This window comes from Cervus elaphus, chromosome 18 (genome assembly GCF_910594005.1).
Source record: "Cervus elaphus chromosome 18, mCerEla1.1, whole genome shotgun sequence".
Taxonomy (NCBI): Eukaryota; Metazoa; Chordata; class Mammalia; order Artiodactyla; family Cervidae; genus Cervus; species Cervus elaphus.
The window spans coordinates 124,511,284-124,528,850 of NC_057832.1; the positions used below are offsets into that span (position 1 = coordinate 124,511,284).

The following is a 17,567-nucleotide window of genomic DNA, read 5'->3' on the forward strand; positions in this document are numbered from 1 at the left end:
GGGCTCTGCTCCATCCTTGTCACTGGGAGAGGAATCCAGTCCCCAGCCAACACCAAGGCAGAGAGAGACAGCACAGCAGCGGGACCGCGGGTACCCAGGGACCCCGGCAGACTGGAGGTACCTATGCAGCAGGGAGGTGCCCAGCAGGCACGGGGTGATGGAGGAGGGTCCCACCCCCACCAGGAGAGCCAGGGAGGGACTCCACTCCACAGCCTGGCAGACCCGCAGGGGGCAGAGGGACCAGCATCCCCGGTCACCTCGCTCCAGACGGGGTGTGGGGAAGGGGCTGCAGCACCAGGGATGTGGGAAGGGAAAACGAAATACGCCTGCTTCCAGCACTAAGGTGCGAGGTCTGGCAGCAGCTAGGGCCACCAGTACCACCCTCCATTCATAGGTTTAGTTTAAAGTTGAAGTCACCAGCGGCCGGAATCAGACGCTGCAAGCACGTGCTAGAAGTGCCCCTGGGCTCTGAGACGAACTGAACTGAACCCAGCCCACGGATGGCAGGGCCCATGAGGCCCGGGGCTCCCCTCGATGGGCTGGTCTTGCTCAGGAGAAGCCAGAGAAACAGCACTTCTTGCTCTCTGGGCAGACCTTGCGTGGAATGTACACACGCCTTGCGTGGAATGTACTGTGGTCAGAATGACAAGGCCTCTAAGGCTGGCCTGACTGACCAGGGAGGAGGCTGGAGCTCTGGGACTGCCCTGCGTCTGCCCGTGGATGACACCATCAGAGGGCAGGTCTCCCCTCAGTCCAGGCTGGTGGTGGGGTGGCCAAGGGGCAGTGGACAGCGTGCCAGGCCCTTCCCACCCCCCACCCCGGGACCCGCTATTAATGCCCACACCCAGAGTCCTGCTTTGATTCTCCCTCTGGCACGGCTCAATTTTTAAGGTTCCTGGAGGTTATCACGTGCACCCAGGGCTCAGACCCACTGTCTTGCAGGGCAGGCGCCAGAAGGGACCTTGAGTTCACGAGTGCAGGTGCTGACGAGGGTCCCGGGACTGCTGCCCCTGGGAACTTGCCAGAAAGTTCCTGGGTCCCATCCCAGGCACCAAGCCAGAGACCCAGGGTGGCCCCACAGCCCCGAGATGGTGCTGAGCAGTTCAGGGGCTGATGCAGCCCCACCCCCGCCCAGCACAGGAAGGGAGGTGGGCGTGGAACTCCTGCAGCTCAGCAAGCCTGGTTTGCCCTGTAAATGGGGGGTGGGGGAGCGCCAGAGGCCTATGTGGCAGGTACCAGGGTCCGCGTGGCCCAGGGAGCCCAGAGTGGCCGTGGGGCACCTCCTGGTGTGATAGCCACACGGACTCCCAACACCTCCGCAGACCTGGGGGCTGTGCCCGATGACCACCCCATCACGAGAGCCCGCTGGGGAAAGGGCTGCCCAGGAGGAGTTCTGAGAGCAACAGGAGGCAGCATGCCATGCCCGGGGGGCCGGCTCTGCCCTCAGAAGCTCATCTCATCCCCAGACCCAGGGAGCTGGGTGGGGGTGGCTCCCCAGTCTCAGCTCATGGATGTGTATGTGGAGGCCAACATCTGCTGGATCATCGAAAAAGTGAGAGAATTCCAGAAAAACATGTACTTCTACTTTACTGACTATGCCAAAGCCTTTGACTGTGTGGATCACAACAAATTGTGGAAAAATTCTTCAAAAGATGGAAATACCTCACCTGCCTCCTGAGAAACCTGTATGCAGGTCAGGAAGCAACAGTTAGAACTGAACATGGAACAACAGACTGGTTCCAAATCAGGAAAGGAGTACATCAAGGCTGTATATTGTTACCCTGCAGGGCTCCAGAATCACTGTGGATGGTGATTGCAGCCACAAAATTAAAAGACGTTTGCTCCTTGGAAGAAAAGTTATGACCAATCTAGACAGCATATTAAAAAGCAGAGGCATTACTTTGCCAACAAAGGTCCGTCTAATCAAAAGTTTGGTTTTCCCAGTAATCATGTATGGATATGAGAATTGGACTATAAAAAAAGCTGAGCATCAAAGAATTGATGCTTTTGAACTGTGGTGTTGGAGAAGACTCTTGGGAGTCCCTTGGACTGCAAGGAGATCCAACCAGTCCATCCTAAAGGAGATCAGTCCTGGGTGTTCATTGGAAGGACTGATGTTAAAGCTGAAACTCCAATACTTTGGCCACCTGATGTGAAGAGCTGACTCAACTGAAAAGACGCTGATGCTGGGAAAGATTGAGGGCAGGAGGAGAAGGGGACGACAGAGGATGAGATGGTTGGATGGCATCACCGACTCAATGGACATGGGTTTGAGTAAGCTCTGGGAGTTGGTGATGGACAGGGAGGCCTGGCGTGCTGCGGTCCATAGGTGCAGAGATTTGGACACGACTGAGTGACTGGACTGAGTGAGCGACATGGCGGGGCCCGCACTGCTGGAGCCCCCCCGGCCCCGCCTGCAGCGCCTCTGCATGACCTGTCTGGGGCGGGGCAGGGTAGACACCCAGCGGGTGCCCAGCCCGGCAAGGCTGCTTTTGCCCTGGCTACCAGTGGCAGCGTGAGGCTGGTAGACTTGGCCTGGGCCAGATGGAGTGTTGCTGACCCACCTGGGCCTCCTGGGTGGTGAGTGGCCCCCAGGGCCCCCGACCCTGGCATTCCTGCGGGGCCACCCCTGTGAGGGCCGCAAGCCCACCTCTGGGCCGAGGATGGGATACCCGCTGGCTGGTTGGAACTGCGGGACAGCTCTGATGCCGGGGCCACTCTCGTCCCCTGAGTTCCGGTCTGGGGTGATTCAGACCACACTAGTTACTAGACATCTCCCCCCCAGTGGGCACAGAGCACGTTAAGAATGATGGTCACGTTTCCTCGCTGTGTCTGTCCTTCTCCTCGTGAGCCTTTGAAAACAAGTGCCAGGGCTCTGGCTGGAGAACAAGGACTGTGGGGCAGGGCCAGGTGGGGCTCACTAAAAGGACCGGAGAATGTCAGAGCCGGGAGGACCCGCTGACCCCTCGAGGCACTCTGCCTCATACACGGGGGTCCACACCTAGAGAGCCTCAGGAGCCTTAAGGCCCCTGGGATGCAGGCCACTTCCTGCGACACCAGCCTCTGTCCACTCAGAATGTCTCAGCCCTTCGTGGAGATGCCCTTACAATCCTACAAAACCTTCCAGGTGTGAGATCTTAAACTACGAACGCTATACACACCCTGGGTGTGTGTTTGCACGGATGTTAGTCCAGATGCGGGGAGATATGCGCGGCGCTGGGAGCCCGTGCCTGCTCCGTTTAGTCCTGTCTGACAGCACATCATGCCGCAGGTGCAGTGGGCCCCCATGGCCCCTGCTCCAAGGTGCAGCCTGGTTCCTAGTGAACGCGCCTCCCTGACCCCGGTTTATTTCAGGCTGGTGGGGAGCCGAGGGCAGACTGGGGCTGCTCTGCTGGTGGTGGTCTTCTAGGCTCCTCACAGAATCTGGCACCTCCACTTCCCATGGCCCAGGGGCTCCTCACCCCAAGCATTGGCCCTGACCCTCCTGGGCCCTGCTCTGGTGGCCGTCCTCCCAGACGAAGGACAGTTACAGACCCAGCAGACCTCCCTGCCAGCCACCTCTCATCCCTGCATCCCCTGGGACGGGGAGGGGGGGCCTCCCTTCCCTCCACAGGGGGGCAGAAATCACAGGGTATTCCACGGACTCTCCCCAAAGACACCTGCTCCCCAAACGGTGCTGCGCCTTTGCTTCCATGCTGTGAGTGTTGGGGAAACACCCCTCTGAGTGGCCTCTTCCTGGCTGCTCATGGGCACCTGGTTCCTGCTCTCTTCAGGGCCTGAGAACATCCTATACATCGTCCTACACAATATCCTACACAATATCCTATACAACATCCTATAAAACATCGTATACAACACCCTACACATCATCCTATACAACGTCCTATACAACATCTACAACGTCCTATACAACATCCTATAGATCCTATACAACACCCTATACATCTTACACAACATCTTATATCGCATTCTATACAACACCCTATAAAACACCGTCTACAACACCCTACACATTGTCCTATACTCTGTGGGCCATGCACACAGAGACGTGATGTGCTTTCCTTTCAGAAGAACAGGATGTCCTGTGTGCTGTGTTCTTTGCTTTCTCAACAATATACGTCTCATATTTTTCCTGTATTTTCTGCAGTGTGCCACACTTATAATGGCTACCTAATATTCCAACATCCACTTACTTGTGATACAAACAAGGAGTGATGACATAACTGTCTGATTAGCTCTAGTTACTAAGTCCTTAGTAGGTGCCCCCCAGGTGATTGGACTTGTTTCCTGTTCTTCTAGAAGGAACTGCACTTCTTTCCCGAATGATGAGGAGAAGCTCTTCTTTACAGAGAATGCTAATTGATATGTGCAAAGATTGTTTAGAACATTAAAAGCTGACATTTTGGACCCTGAGACAGACTGGTTCAAGTGTGAATCAGGAACAGGATGGGGGAAAGGCTGGGAAAGATGAGCAGCTCCAAAGACCACCAGCCAACTGCAGGGAAAAAGAACTTGGCATTCAAGATCTGGAAGCCACTTAAACCCAAGTGGCTAGACAGCGTAATGGGATACTGAGGGACATATCGGTCACCAGTGTGGGGACCCCACGAGCACACACGTCACATGCATCCGCTCTTCCCAGAGGGTCTGATCTGAGTCTCCTCAAGCCTTCATGTCCAAGCTGCTGTAAGGAGACAGGGGTTGGAAGGACGCACTGAAACGCACCGGAATGTGGGACGCTGTGAGCAGACTGATCTGCTGCTTCATGTCTGGGGGCGCAGGCAGAAGGGCCCCAGGGTCAGGGCCCGTGGCTCTGTGGACACGTCCACGGAACGTGTCCTTTACAAGCCGGCGCAGCAAGTGCAGAAGTGCTGACACGTGCTGGCCACCTAACGCCTCCTTTGCAACACCCGACTACACGGGTGTTCAGTCACACAGAAGGGGCAGCCTCGCTGCTGGAAAACTGCTCACGAAGACAGTAGGGAAAGTCACAGTCCCTTGGCCTGCAGAGCCCGCTCTGGCTCTGGAGTAGCCGGGGCAATGTGGGATCCTGGGCCCCGGCTGGGGAGAGGCGGCCAGGGTCCCCGGGGGGCGAGGCCATGCCCCAGGCCTCGTGCACCTGCCGCTGAGCCCACGAGCAGAGACCCGTCTCAGAGCCTGAAAGTGCGGCCCGCTCTTGTGTAGCTTACTTATTTTTATTCCTTGAAGGTGAGGACTCTGCATTCCCGCAGGAAAAGAGAAACTGCCAGATGAACACTGCTGGGGCGGCAGCACAGATACGGTCACCGCCGGCTGGGCCGATGGTGAAACCACCCTCATTACAGGAGGACCCCAGCCGCCCTGTGCAGACGCAGCTTGGCAGCCCCCCATGCAGGGGGCTGTGCCGACCCAGGAGGTTTGCCGGGGGCCCTCCATGCTCTGAAACTCTGATTGAACAGTTTTAAAGAAAGGAGTTATCTTCATTTTAGCCCTCAGAGCCACTGATCTGCTTCGGGCTCCCAGTGACCCCCATCTACTATCAATGTAAATAACTGAAAGTTGATGGACTGTCTCACCAACTGAAGTTGGGAAAAAGCCTTTTTAAATTGGGTTGGCCAAAAAGTTCATTCAGCTGCCCGCCCCCTGCCCCCACCGCCAGCTTTAACTCGAACGAAACTCTTGGTCAACCCAAGTAAAAGGGTTTGTGCTTCTCTGTGAACCTGCTCACCTGTTCTGACCGGATTCACCGAACAGGCCGCTTCCCACCTGCCTGCCACCCGAGGGCCCTGCTCCGGGTGCACGGTGAGCACGTGATTTGCTACTTTCTGCAGGTAAATCCAGGCCAGCCTTTGAGACCCCCGGGGTTGGGACAACTCTGCCCAAAAGGCTTCCCCAGGCCAACAGGCACCTGGGATTCAAAAGAGGCCACAGAGGCAGCTGGGGCGGCCCAGACCCTCCCACCTCTCCCATGGTGCGGAGAACAGTGTGGCCAGAAGTGGCCATCTGCAGGGCCTCTGTCTCCGGTCAAACTTGCTGTGTGCCTGCGGCCAAAGCGGGGCTCCGCGGAGGCTCCATCCTCAGCCCCATCGAGCCCGGCCCCTTCACCGGGCGGCTGTGCTCATGGTCAGCGGAAACTTCCCCACATCCTCACTGCCACCTCACCTTGACTGCTGCTGAGACCACCTCTCAGAACGCTCCCACCCTGGACTCTCAGGCCACACAGCACAGGAAGGATCCCAGAGTCTGCCTCCCACCCCGGGGTTTGCAAGGCTGAGACGCAGAAGGTACCCCTGGAGAAGCAGCCCAGAATGCCCCACGTTTCAGCCCCTGCGCCTGGCGGTCTTAGCGTGCACCAAGGGAGTGGATGTGATGCTGAGTGGGTTCAGACCCCCAGCCCCGCAGATGGTGACGTGATCCCCGGGGACCCCTGCACTGGACCTGGAGACTCTGAGACACCAGCCTGCCAGCCCCTCCTTCAGATTTGGATTCGCCCTTGGGCATCTTCGGTGCGGCCTGTCCAGGTGTCCAACTACAAATGCCCTGTTTCCCAACGTCCTGCAGAGAACCCAGTTAACCTGAACACTAACAATGATGATCTAACTCTCCCAGATGGAGGCCTCCTTCTGTTGTTCTAAGGATACATATTTACACCCTTTGTTATCAAATACTTGCAGTGGTGTAAGGAGCGCTATTTCCAGGCATTCCCTCAGCTGGACATGGAGCCAAATGTCTTTTTAGAAATGCTGTGATCGGCGATGACAATAGCACTTGCCAAGAGCAGAAGCAGAGAGGAAAGGAGACTTCTGAGGGGACAGCCCCCCAGAACTAATAACAGCCCATGTCGGGAGGTGCACTTCTAGAGATGTCAGTGCAGGTGAAATCAGCCATGTGCTGGGAGCGGGCTGCTCCAATCAGGACTTGGTAGGCACTCACAGAACAGGCTCAGGGCGAGGTGAGATGACAACCCGGTGGGTGTGGACCATGATCCAGAGCCACACTGCTTCCTAGGACACCTGTGCAGAAGCCTGGACTTTATACAGGAGCGAAGCCAGGCTCCACAACAATGCTCCAGCTCTAAATGCGTTTGGAGGGCTACAAGGAATGTTTTACGGGGACCTAATTCTTCAGACACCTCCTGGATATCCCAATATTCAGTCTAATTAGGGTGCTACAATGACCTTGGTAAGTTGGAGGCAAGGTCTGTGAACCAAGGTCTGGGAAATGCCATTTTGGGGGACAATGCCACCAGACGGTGTCTTGATCGCATCACTTTGGAATTTCAAATATGGAAGTGGCAAAGTTTCATTTCAGTTCAGGTGAATTCCACAGTTGGGAGTCATATTCTGGGACCTGAACTAATGCTAAACAAAGACTCTAAATGCAGAACTAACCAAAGCTGTTAACTGAACAAAAGGATTTTTTTTTAAAAGAAATGTACAGGAGTCCACTTTGAAGCTATTTAACAAATATGCTGAATCTAATCAACCCCAAACATCAGAATGTCCCCCACGCTGAGCTGAGCAAATGTGGTGCTTGTGGTGGGTGTCCCGGCAGGTCTGCCTGCCTGAGGGCTGAGTGGAAATCCGCCTGAGCCGGCGTCTCCTTCCACAGCACCAGGACCGGACCATCAGGAGACTGGCGAGGCCCCGCAGCAGGTCAGCCCAGGAGAACTGGTAGAGAGCTAAGCTTGTGCAGACGCCGCACCTTCACCCGACGTCCTCTGTACAAATCCTCAACAACCTTCCCTCCGATGTCTGAGCCCTTGGGGTGTTATTGGTGCCGCACAAGCTCCCGGGTGGGCAGAGCCAAGCCGAGTCCCATGGGAGGCCGGTCTCAGCTGATGGGCTGCGGCTGGAGCGTGGGGAGTCCTGCCATGTTACTCCCAGGGCGATCTTCCGTGGATTTACGAGCAGCACTTGGGCGCCATCCCGGGATGGTCCCGGGACATCCATCTCACAGTGTTATGACAAGACATCCTCACACGGCCGGCAGCCGCTCAGCCGAGCGCGCCCCCGGGGCTGGACGCCGGGCTACTCAGACCAGCCTCCCGGGGGGCCGCCCTCCCGGGAGGCGGGCATGGCTGCGGGCGTGGCCGGGGCCGGGGGCGCCTCGCGCACATCCGCAGGCCGCTGCCCAGGGACACATCCTGTTGACCTCGCAGCCCAGGACCCTCCTCTCCCTGCCCTCCTCCTCTGGGCCACACCCTTAGGGCCGGCCCTCGGTCACTCCTCCAGCCTCCGGGGCCCACGGCCCCGCACGGCCCCACCTGGCAGGCGGCCTCCTGCCTTCCTCCCGGCCCTTCCTCTCGCTCTGCCCGGCCTCTGGGGTCCCCACTGCCCCCCAGGGAGGGACTGGATACTCTCACCCCGCCTGTCTGCAGCTTCAGGCCTTGGGGCGCCTCTGCCCTCCCCCCTCCACCCGCTCACTCCACTTGCTCCACGGCCAGCCGTGTCCCCAGCCAAGTGGCCTCTTCTGTGGCATGCCCAGCTCTCCAAGCTCGGGAACAAGCCTGACACCCCTCCCCCCCACCTGCCCGCCACCTGCCCGGCGACCTTTGGTGCTTTGCGCAGGGTGGGTCATGAGCAGAGGGACAGCAGGGGGCGCGTGCTGTCCTTGTCACCGGGGCAGCAGGCCCGGGCAGCCTGGCCTCACCCTCTGCGTCTGCTCAGAGCAGCCTCAGTCCTTTCCTCGAAGGGAAGGAAGGAGCTGTGAGAAGCCACAGATGACTTGAGAAGTGGGAGCAGCCCTTCCCTGGGGTGGAGAAGAGGCGACTTGTCAGGGTCAGTTCTCGGGCTGCGGGAGCCCCTCACAGTTCACAGCCAGGGTGGCGTCCAGGGGCAGGTGTCTGGGGCGCTCTGGGCCCCGGTTCAGCGGCTGCACTGTGGGTCTCTGCCTGCAGCTGAACCCCAGCGGCCTCCGATGGCCCCTGTGGACACGCAGAGAACCGGGCGCGCAGTGAGGACAGCCAGCCAGGAAGGACTCACCAAAGCCACACGCTGCCCCCAAACCCCAGCAGGGAGATGTCACCGTGAGTGGCCAGGGAGGGTCCTCATCCCAAGGGGGCACCTGAACAGAGGTGCAGATAATAGATGAACAGAGGCAGCTGTGGGGGTTCAGGGGAAGGCCCGTCAGCTTTGAAGCAGGCTTGGGAGGGAAGAAAACCCTGGTCTGAAGCACACCTCTCTCACTGAGGTGCCAAGTACAGTTTTACATAGCGCTGGGCTCAGGGTCCAGGGAGCCGGGCTCTGCTGCCAGCTTGGGCGAGAGACTGGGGGTCCTCTCCTATGTCCCCACTTCAGGGAGGTGGCTGAGGGCCCCTGCAAGCATCAAGACCGGGACGCCCTGTGCCTGCTGGGTGGATGTCTCCCTCCCTTGTCCAGAGAGAGGACTCTTAGGGCCTTCTGTCTGCCCACCAGCTGGGGTCTGCACAACTGCTTCTGGGTCAGCAGATGGGACGGCCCCGTGGCAGGCGCCTTGGTGCTGGGAGGCTGGCGAGCGCAGAGGGGGCCCGGCCTGGAACACCACAGGGCGCGCCTGGCCATCCCCAGGAGGGCGGCAACACCACGTGCCGGGCAGGACCTGTGGCCGCAGGGACAGCGGACCGCGCGGCAGAGGGGCCAGCAGCACACGCGGGAGCCGCTGCCTGAGGCCGCGGATGGCCACCCTGCAGGGACTCGCCCCTGAGCTGGGCACACAGCGTGGATGCACCTCGGGAGGGGCGCGGACAGCCTTGCTCCAGACCCTCCCTGAGGACGAGTGCGGGGCAGCGGGCTTGGCAGACGGTGCGGGGCCCTGGGGCTGATCACCGTAACCAGAGGGCGTCTTCTGTGGGGCGGAGGACGGGCGGGCTCACCCGCATCTCTTGTGACCCCGGGGTCCCCCAGCTCATGCTCCTCAGGCAGGACACACCGCCCCGGGCCTTCCTCTGCAGCTCGTGGGGCTCAGGATACAGGGCACCCATGAGAGTGAGAGCATGTCACCCACAGCCCACTCTGCCTGGAGCAGCCGCCTCCGACAGCCAACCTGCCAGGGCCTGCGCCCTCTGCAGGTGCCCAGGATGGGCCAGGACCGCCCGTGAGCTCAAAGGGGCGCAAACCCAAACCCGCCATGGCTCTCAATGAGTGAATCAAAATCAGCCCAGTATCCTTTGTTTAGAGAAGTCAAAAGCAGGAAGTTTGCTAGTCCAGCCCCTCCTGGGGCCCTGGTTTAAGCTACTGCTAGTCCTCAAAGCCTCCACAGCCATGAACCTTCAAGAGACGGCTCAGACCGTGGAGTTGCCCCGTCCCCCCTCCCAAAATGAGGGCAAAAATGATGCAAAGTCACAGGGAAGGTCCCAGGAGACGCGGGCACAGGCGGGGATGCGGGCAGAGAGGAGTGTTGACTCAGGGCCGCCCCCCATGGATGGCGGTGCGGGCGGGGACAGAGCGGCTGTGAGCTTTTTTCCAGGCGTCTGTGGCCTGAGCCTCACGGGCAGGACTAGGTCAGTCTTCATGCTGAATCAGTATTAAGTCACAAAGCTCTAAATACCTCCTAAACTTTTCTTTTTTACAAAGTGAATCCGTTAAAGAGGTTTAGAACTGAAATTGGTTTTTGTCTACATTTCTGTGTTGGTTTGTTTGTGTTTGTTTTAGATCCAACATGTAATAAAAGGGATTCCTTCTTAGACTTACACAAATTACCTCACCAGAATTGAAAACTAGTTTTTTTTTTTTTTTTGCCATTCCGGGTGCTGTCTCACGCCACTTTCTCGCAGCTTCTACAGACCCTGTGTCTGCTATGACGTTCACTGTGGATACTGGAGTCCGTCTCATCCCACTCGGAGAGGAGGCCTTCGCTCAGCTCCCGGTTTACCTCATCTGTAGTATCTTTATTCTGGTAACTCATTACTATTTATATCCTTGGTATTCGAGCCACACACATTTCAAAGAGCAACAAGGAAAAGATGGGAATTCAGAACACAAGCTGCCTCTCTCTGCAGAAAGCGGGGGTGCCAGGCAGGCTACCTGGCCGGCCTCCCTCCTCTGGGGGCAGAGCGCCGCCCGCAGGCTCTTCCCGTGAGTCAGGGTGAGAGCGCTCTGGCAGGTGTTTTTGCTCTCGAGCTAACAGTGAAATGAGAGCCTTCGATAAAGAAAACACAGAAGGACTAACGCTTGTCATTGCAGAAAGACCGAGTGACACCTTCCCCCGACGCCAAACGGGAGGGCCCTCCTCTAACTCGCCCACGTCCTCTCTGCTCGAGCCGACACCAAGTCTGCACAGGCCGAGCCGTCCACGTTCCCAGCAGCACATCCAGTGGGCCCCGTGAGGTCCCTCTGAGGAATGCTGAGCCAGACAGCAGAGCCTGCGAGGGCTGAGCCCCGAGGAGTGCGTTAAACACCCTGGCCCATCTCCGCACCATGAGCAGCTCTCCGAGCAGGGCCGACCTGGCCCGTGGTCCCTGCAGAGCAGCCTGGCAGCTCAGGCAGCATCCGCACAGCAGGTCCGCCTGCTGCCACAGAATGTTTTAAAAAGCACTCTTGCAAACTTTTAAGAATTGGAATATTTTCACCGACTCAATGGATGTGAGTTTGAGCAAATTCCGGGAGATGGTGAAGTACAGGGAGGCCTGGTGCGCTGCAGTCCATGGGGTCTCAAAGAGTCGGACACCACTGAGTGACTGAACGACAGGGACCTCAAGTTTGCATTTCTGAGGTTTGGTGCCCGTGTTTCTTCACAGCAACAAGCAGGGGGTGAGGGACATTCCCAAGGCCCCGTGGCCAAATGTTACCCCACTCAGCTGCACAGCCCCGGCTCACACTCGTGAGCTGTCGGCCAGGGACCAGGGACAGGCTCGAGCCTTTGGAACGAGAAGCGCTAAAGGACAAGGCTTCGCACTGCTTAAGGCCACGCTCCATCCACCTGGGCCAACCAGAGGTGAAGTCTTTTTATGAAAGAGAGCTGGCTGAGGACCACGCCTCCTGCCTCACCCTGCTCTCCTGGGCCCGCGCCCGGCAGGGTGAGTCGTGGGCACAGGCCTGCAGGCACCCCTCCCGACGCCCAATAACCCTGGCCAGCTGGGCGGGGTCTCCATGAGGGAAAGCCATGGCCAAAGCCCGTCTCCCAGGAGTGAATGCTCCCTGCCTCCTGCTGGGCCAGCTCCGTCTAGTTAGCAGCACGCTCTTGGTGAGTGTGGGAGATGAGGAGTGTTTAGGAGGAAACACTAGCCGGTGTTTCAGGAGCCACCCCCAAACAGAGCGGACGGCGAGGGGCGGGAAGGGGGGCCGCCCTGGTGACTGCGAGGTGGGAGGGGCCGAGGGTTTATCTGCGGTGATAAACCGGCTCCAATTCAGTCTGCCCCTGAGTCAGGGGTCGCGTCCCCCCCGGTTCCCGCGCCGGGAGCACCTGCTGGTGACCACATTGAGAGCCTGTGGTCGGGGCCTGGCAGCGAAACGGTGAGGGCTGTGGGACCTGGAGGCATTCGGCCTGCCCTCTGAATGCTGGCCGATGCCCCATGAGAAGAAGGGGTTCTGTTCACAGCTGCCCCCAGTCAATGCCAGGGGGTGGACGCCAGATGTGAGCAGCCTCGGAGTCCAGCAACCTGACAGTCCAGTGATGACGGCGTGAGGGGGCAGAGGCCGAGGGTCACCCCTGCAGATGCAGTGGACGGAACCCACCCACGCTCTCCACGAGGGAGGCCTGGACCGTGTGCTGCGCTGACCAGACCTGCTCCCCGCCCTGACTAGATGCTTCTAGGGTTTCGGCATGTCTCCTCTCAGTGTTTAGCTCCCCTGAGTCTCTTAATTTTCACCGAAAGAACAGACCCCAGTGGCTGTGGCAGCTGTCTTGTCCTGAAGCTGACCTGACTGGCAAGACCCAGCTTCACGGATTCTGGTAGCTGGCTAGTGATCACACGAGGCTTTTACAGGACAGCTCCTGAGTCCGTGTTTGAGCCACCGGTTTTGCCTTCCTCTGGACAGTACAACCAGACCTTTTGGAAGAATGGCTTTCAGGATGCTGTGTGCACTACACAGCCACAGATCTCAAAGGCTGGAAGGAGCCCTTGGGCCAGAGTCCTCGTTTTTTCAGCTGAGGAAGGGCAGGGTCCAGGGAGACAGGAAGGGGCCCCGGAGAGCTATTTTAGAACCGGTTTAGAACCCCTCTGGGTGCAGACCACCTGTGAATACCTGAAATGTATGGTCCAAATTGTGATATACTCTTAAGTGAGAAATGCATATTGGGTTTCCAAGACAATATACAAAAAGAGCAGAATCTCTCATCAATATTTTATATTGATTACAAGTTGGAAAAATAATGATTTGGATATATTTGGATAAATAAAACCATTGTCAAAGTCCTAAGTTTCTTGTCACTTATTTTAACATGGCCACTAGAAAACTCAAGCTGCCCATAAGGCTTGCATCCTGCTTCTGCTGGGCAGTACTGGTCTAGAATAACACCCACACCTGGGACTTCCCACTGGTGGTCCTCTGCAAGACACCAGACTCTTAACACATGGCTGTACTTTGATTTTAACTTCTTTCTTGAAGAGAATAAAATGATGACACAGATCAAAGAAAAAGAAAGCTGAAGGACAAGAGGTTTTTGCCACTGTTTATGATCTGGGTGTTATCCCAGAACCTGCAGAGTTTACAAATAGGAGACGGTACCCAGGGCCGGAGTGCATCATCCCAGCTTTGCTTCTGGGAGAAATAAAGTCAGTAAGCTCACTGTACTCATAACTGGTCTGTTCTTCAAGAAAGCAAAAGTTTCAATTCCCTGTTCGATTTCTGATAAATTCCCACCATTCTTAACTGGATCTAAATCATCTGTGATGTAACTAAGGATTTAAAATGCAAGAAATCAGATAGTCATTCCACAGGAAAAGGAGTTGCCTTTGCAAAGCGTAACAACCGTCATAAACTATTTTATAACTGTTGCTATTGTCTCAAATCATGGAAACTATTATGGTAAAAGGTTTATGTGAAGGACCCCTTCCCCTCTGCCCTTCCCAACGCACATACCCCATTGCCCATCATGCACAATGCTATAGGAGTTTTGCCAGCAATTCACTGAAAAACAGTGGAAGCAGACTTAAAAAAAAAAAAAAAAAAGACACAAGTGACTGTAAACAGCAGTTTTCTGAGCGAGGTGCAAGCTGCTTGCAAGTCTGACTGTCCATCCCAGGGAGAGTGTCACCAAGCATCTATCTGCCTTACCTTTGTGTTTTTCTGTTTGAGTCCTTACAAGCTCTGCACATCTCATTTCTTCCTCCTGAATTTCCAGATGAAATCGGCATTCTGGGTGAATACTGCTCACCTGGTCATGGTTAAAAGAAAGGGAAAATTCCACTGTAATAGGAAAGGCAAGCAAAAACTCTACATAAAAGCCCCTAAACCTCACAGTTCTAAACTGCTTCCAAACTAACACTTATTTAAAAGCAATAGCCTTCATATTTTGGCATGGTTATTTTTTTTTAAAAGCTTCACTATTTACTTTGTAAAGGAATTAATAAACAAATAAGAAACTTGATATAATTTTTTTTCTGGGCAGGAAAGCAAACTGACTAACACAATACATCATATGTTGTCAGTACTAATTTGGCGGCAATAAAGCTCTTTAATCCAATAATCTTTCAATATTCGAGTCCTCCATTTCATAGCCCTTGATTTAATCAAAGTAAATACATGTTTACTCATCAGCCCATTCTTAATGGCTGCACACAACCCCAGACGCCAGCATGCTTCATCTAAGGCCAGCCTCCGCATTCACTGGAAAGCCCTAATAAAATAACTTTATTTTTAGAGGCTGCAGGTCACATTTAAAACTGAACTTTGGAATCTGGTATGAACGAACTTTTCAAAAAGACGAGTGGTGAGCAGGGAGAGGCCTGGGGCAGTCACAGCCCCGAGGCAGCGGGGACTTCGCGTCAGGCTTGATGATGGAAACGAAGATATGATTAACACTGTCTGTCAATGTGTGCAAAAGACAAAGCTGAATACGCTTGAGTCTTGGAAGGTAATATTCTCTGGTCTATATTTTCACAAAGGCCGAGCATTCTCTTTTCTTTATTACCATCTCCAACCCCTGATAAGTACTCACATGGTAGGCTGGAGCTGTGTCCCCCACTCTCATGTCTGAACAAAACTTTGTTTTTACTGAAAAGAATCATGCTCTTGCATATATTATGGCCATCTATATTTAATTGGGCTTCCCTGGTGGCTGAGGAGTAAAGACTCTGCCTGCAATGCAGGAGACAGGTTTGGTCTCTGGGTCAGGAAGATCCTCTGGAGGAGGGTATGGCAACCCACTCCAGTATTCTTGCCTGGAGAATCCCCATGGACAGAGGAGCCTGGCGGGCTGCAGTCAATAGGGCTGCAGAGTCAGACATGACTGAACGACTTAGCATACATGCTCACATGTTTAGTTATCCTACCACTGAAATAAGTCAATAGAATTCTAACCAGAAATAACATTTCCCAACAGTGTTAAGGGGCTTCCCAGGTGGCTCAGTGGCAAAGAATCTGCCTGCCAAGGCAGGAGATGCAGGAGACTCGGGTTCCATCCCTGGGTTTGGAAGATCCCCTGAAGGAGGAAGCGGCAACCCACTCCCATCCCAGGTTTCCAAGAATGCCTGGGAAACCCCAGGGACAGAGGAGCCTGGTGGTCTAGAGTCCACAGAGCCACAAAGAGTGGGACACAGCTGAGCATGTACACAACAGTGTTAAGAGCAGAAACTTAATGCTGAATGCTTTTGCCACATTTACCCTCATTAAAAAAAAAAGATGTGAAGTTTGGTCTTTTTTTTTTTTCTCCCATGGCTCATCACAGGGCAACCACCACTGTACAAGCTCCTGGTTTCAACCAGGTTGTATTTTTCATACATTAACAAGTCAATAACTTAAATGTCAGAATTAGGAAAATTGTATTGACTTAAAAAATGGATTTTTGATAAAGTACTAAAAGACATCATAATACCAGACATTCTTGGAATATGCACAGTGATGCCTTATTTTGGGATACCCTATAAGTTAAAGCAGCATTAAGCTTAACAATTCCTGTAGGTCTTTCACGCACTGAAATTAGCAGGCAGGCTCTCATCCCCACAGCATTCCTCTGAGGGAGGAAAGCACAGTTCGCCTTCACTCTGAGGAGGGGTTGGCGCCGCTGAGGTGTGGGCTAGGTGCATAGGGGAAACACCCTCAGCACGGACGACTTTCCCTAAATAGCTCCATCCCTGGCTTCGCAACCTTAAGAGGGGCTATGAGTCAATAGAGACGGTGATCTGGCCGCGGTGTAAAGTGCGTAAGGGCGCACACCCAAACTGGCTCCAGGCTGCGGGAGGGAAGCAGGAAACCGGGCTTACGGTTTAAGGGTCTTCACATAAGAGGAAGAATTGTCGAGAGTTAAATAATCTATAAATGCATTCATTCAACAAACTTCCACTCAGCATATGACCTCCTCCGGTGCGCTTAAATAATGGTAACAAAATCAAAGCAGGCTATTTCCAAAAGGAAACTTTGTTTAGCCACATCACGTCTCCCTGACACACACTAAAACAAACAAAAAACGTAACCGGAACTAGCAGGTGGAAAGGGAAGTATTTAATAAGGCAAACTCCAATTTCCCTCTGAAGGGAGAAGCCTGCGCAGGTGACCGCAGCCCAGTCCCCAACTCCAGAGGGGGCGCCACGGCCCCGTGCCTGCTCCGCCAGGAAGGACGTCGAGCAAGGCACTGGGGTCTGTTCCCAGCAAACCCGGGACGGCGGGGCAGACCGAGCGAACGCACCTTCCCGGCCGGGTCTTACACCGGGCCGGGGTGGGGCTTCGGTTCTTCGCGCTCTGCGGGTGAGTCCAGAGTCCCCGGCAGGCCTGCTCCGTCCAGCGAGCTCGGAGGGCGGGTGGAGCCCCGGGACCAGCCCCGATCCCCGCGCCCCGGGACCAGCCCAGATCCCCGCGCCTCGGCCCAGCCCCGCGCGGGACCCGGAGGCGCAGTCAAGCCGGGAGCCCGGGGCGCTCCCTCCAGGGAGGGTCGGCGCCGCAGGTCGTGAGGGCGCGGGTCCGAGCGCACTCACCGGGGCGAGCAGCCAGCCGCAGCAGGTCAGCAGCGCGGGCGGCAGCAGCGCGGGCGCCCTCATCCCGGCTCCGCTGCGCGGACATGGGCCGGGCCGCCCGTGCGCAGCGACGCGGCCCCGGGGTCGGCTCCCAGCTCCGAGGTCGGTGCGCGGAGCCCGGCAGCCGTCTCCGGGTCGGCGGTCGGCGGAGGTTGAGCACTGCGCCCCGGCTCCGCCCCCGCGCCCTCCCCCGACTCCGTCCCCACCCCGCGCCCCCCGCCCCCGCCTCTCCGTCTCTTCCCTCCCCTCGCGCTGGCTTCGCCGCCTGGGTCTCCGCCCCACGTCCCGCAACTGCCCCCCGCCACCATCACTCCCTTCGGCGGTCCGCCTCCAGCCGCTTGTACCCCCTTCCCCGCGCCCCTGGTCCCTCCCTGGCGACCCCCATCCTTCGCTCCCTCCCCCGCCTTCAAGCCGCGGGTGACGGGTGCGCACAAGTGGGCTCCCTGCGCGGCCCAGCTGCCAGCGGGAACGCCAGGGGAGAGCGACTCTGGAGCGACCC

General features: G+C 56.3%; 1 protein-coding gene across 1 annotated transcript in view; it reads right to left on the minus strand.

The window, feature by feature from the left end:
- VIPR2 (vasoactive intestinal peptide receptor 2) overlaps positions 1-17,246 on the minus strand; it is a 66,958-nt gene extending 49,712 nt beyond the window's left edge. Inside the window, exons 1-2 of the mRNA XM_043873035.1 lie at positions 17,030-17,246; positions 14,175-14,274 (exon numbers count right to left, since the gene is read on the minus strand). Coding sequence (XP_043728970.1) covers positions 14,175-14,274; positions 17,030-17,092 — 163 coding nt within the window. The 5' untranslated portion in view covers positions 17,093-17,246. The remainder of the gene's footprint in view (positions 1-14,174; positions 14,275-17,029) is intronic.
- Between the last annotated feature and the right edge of the window lie 321 nt (positions 17,247-17,567).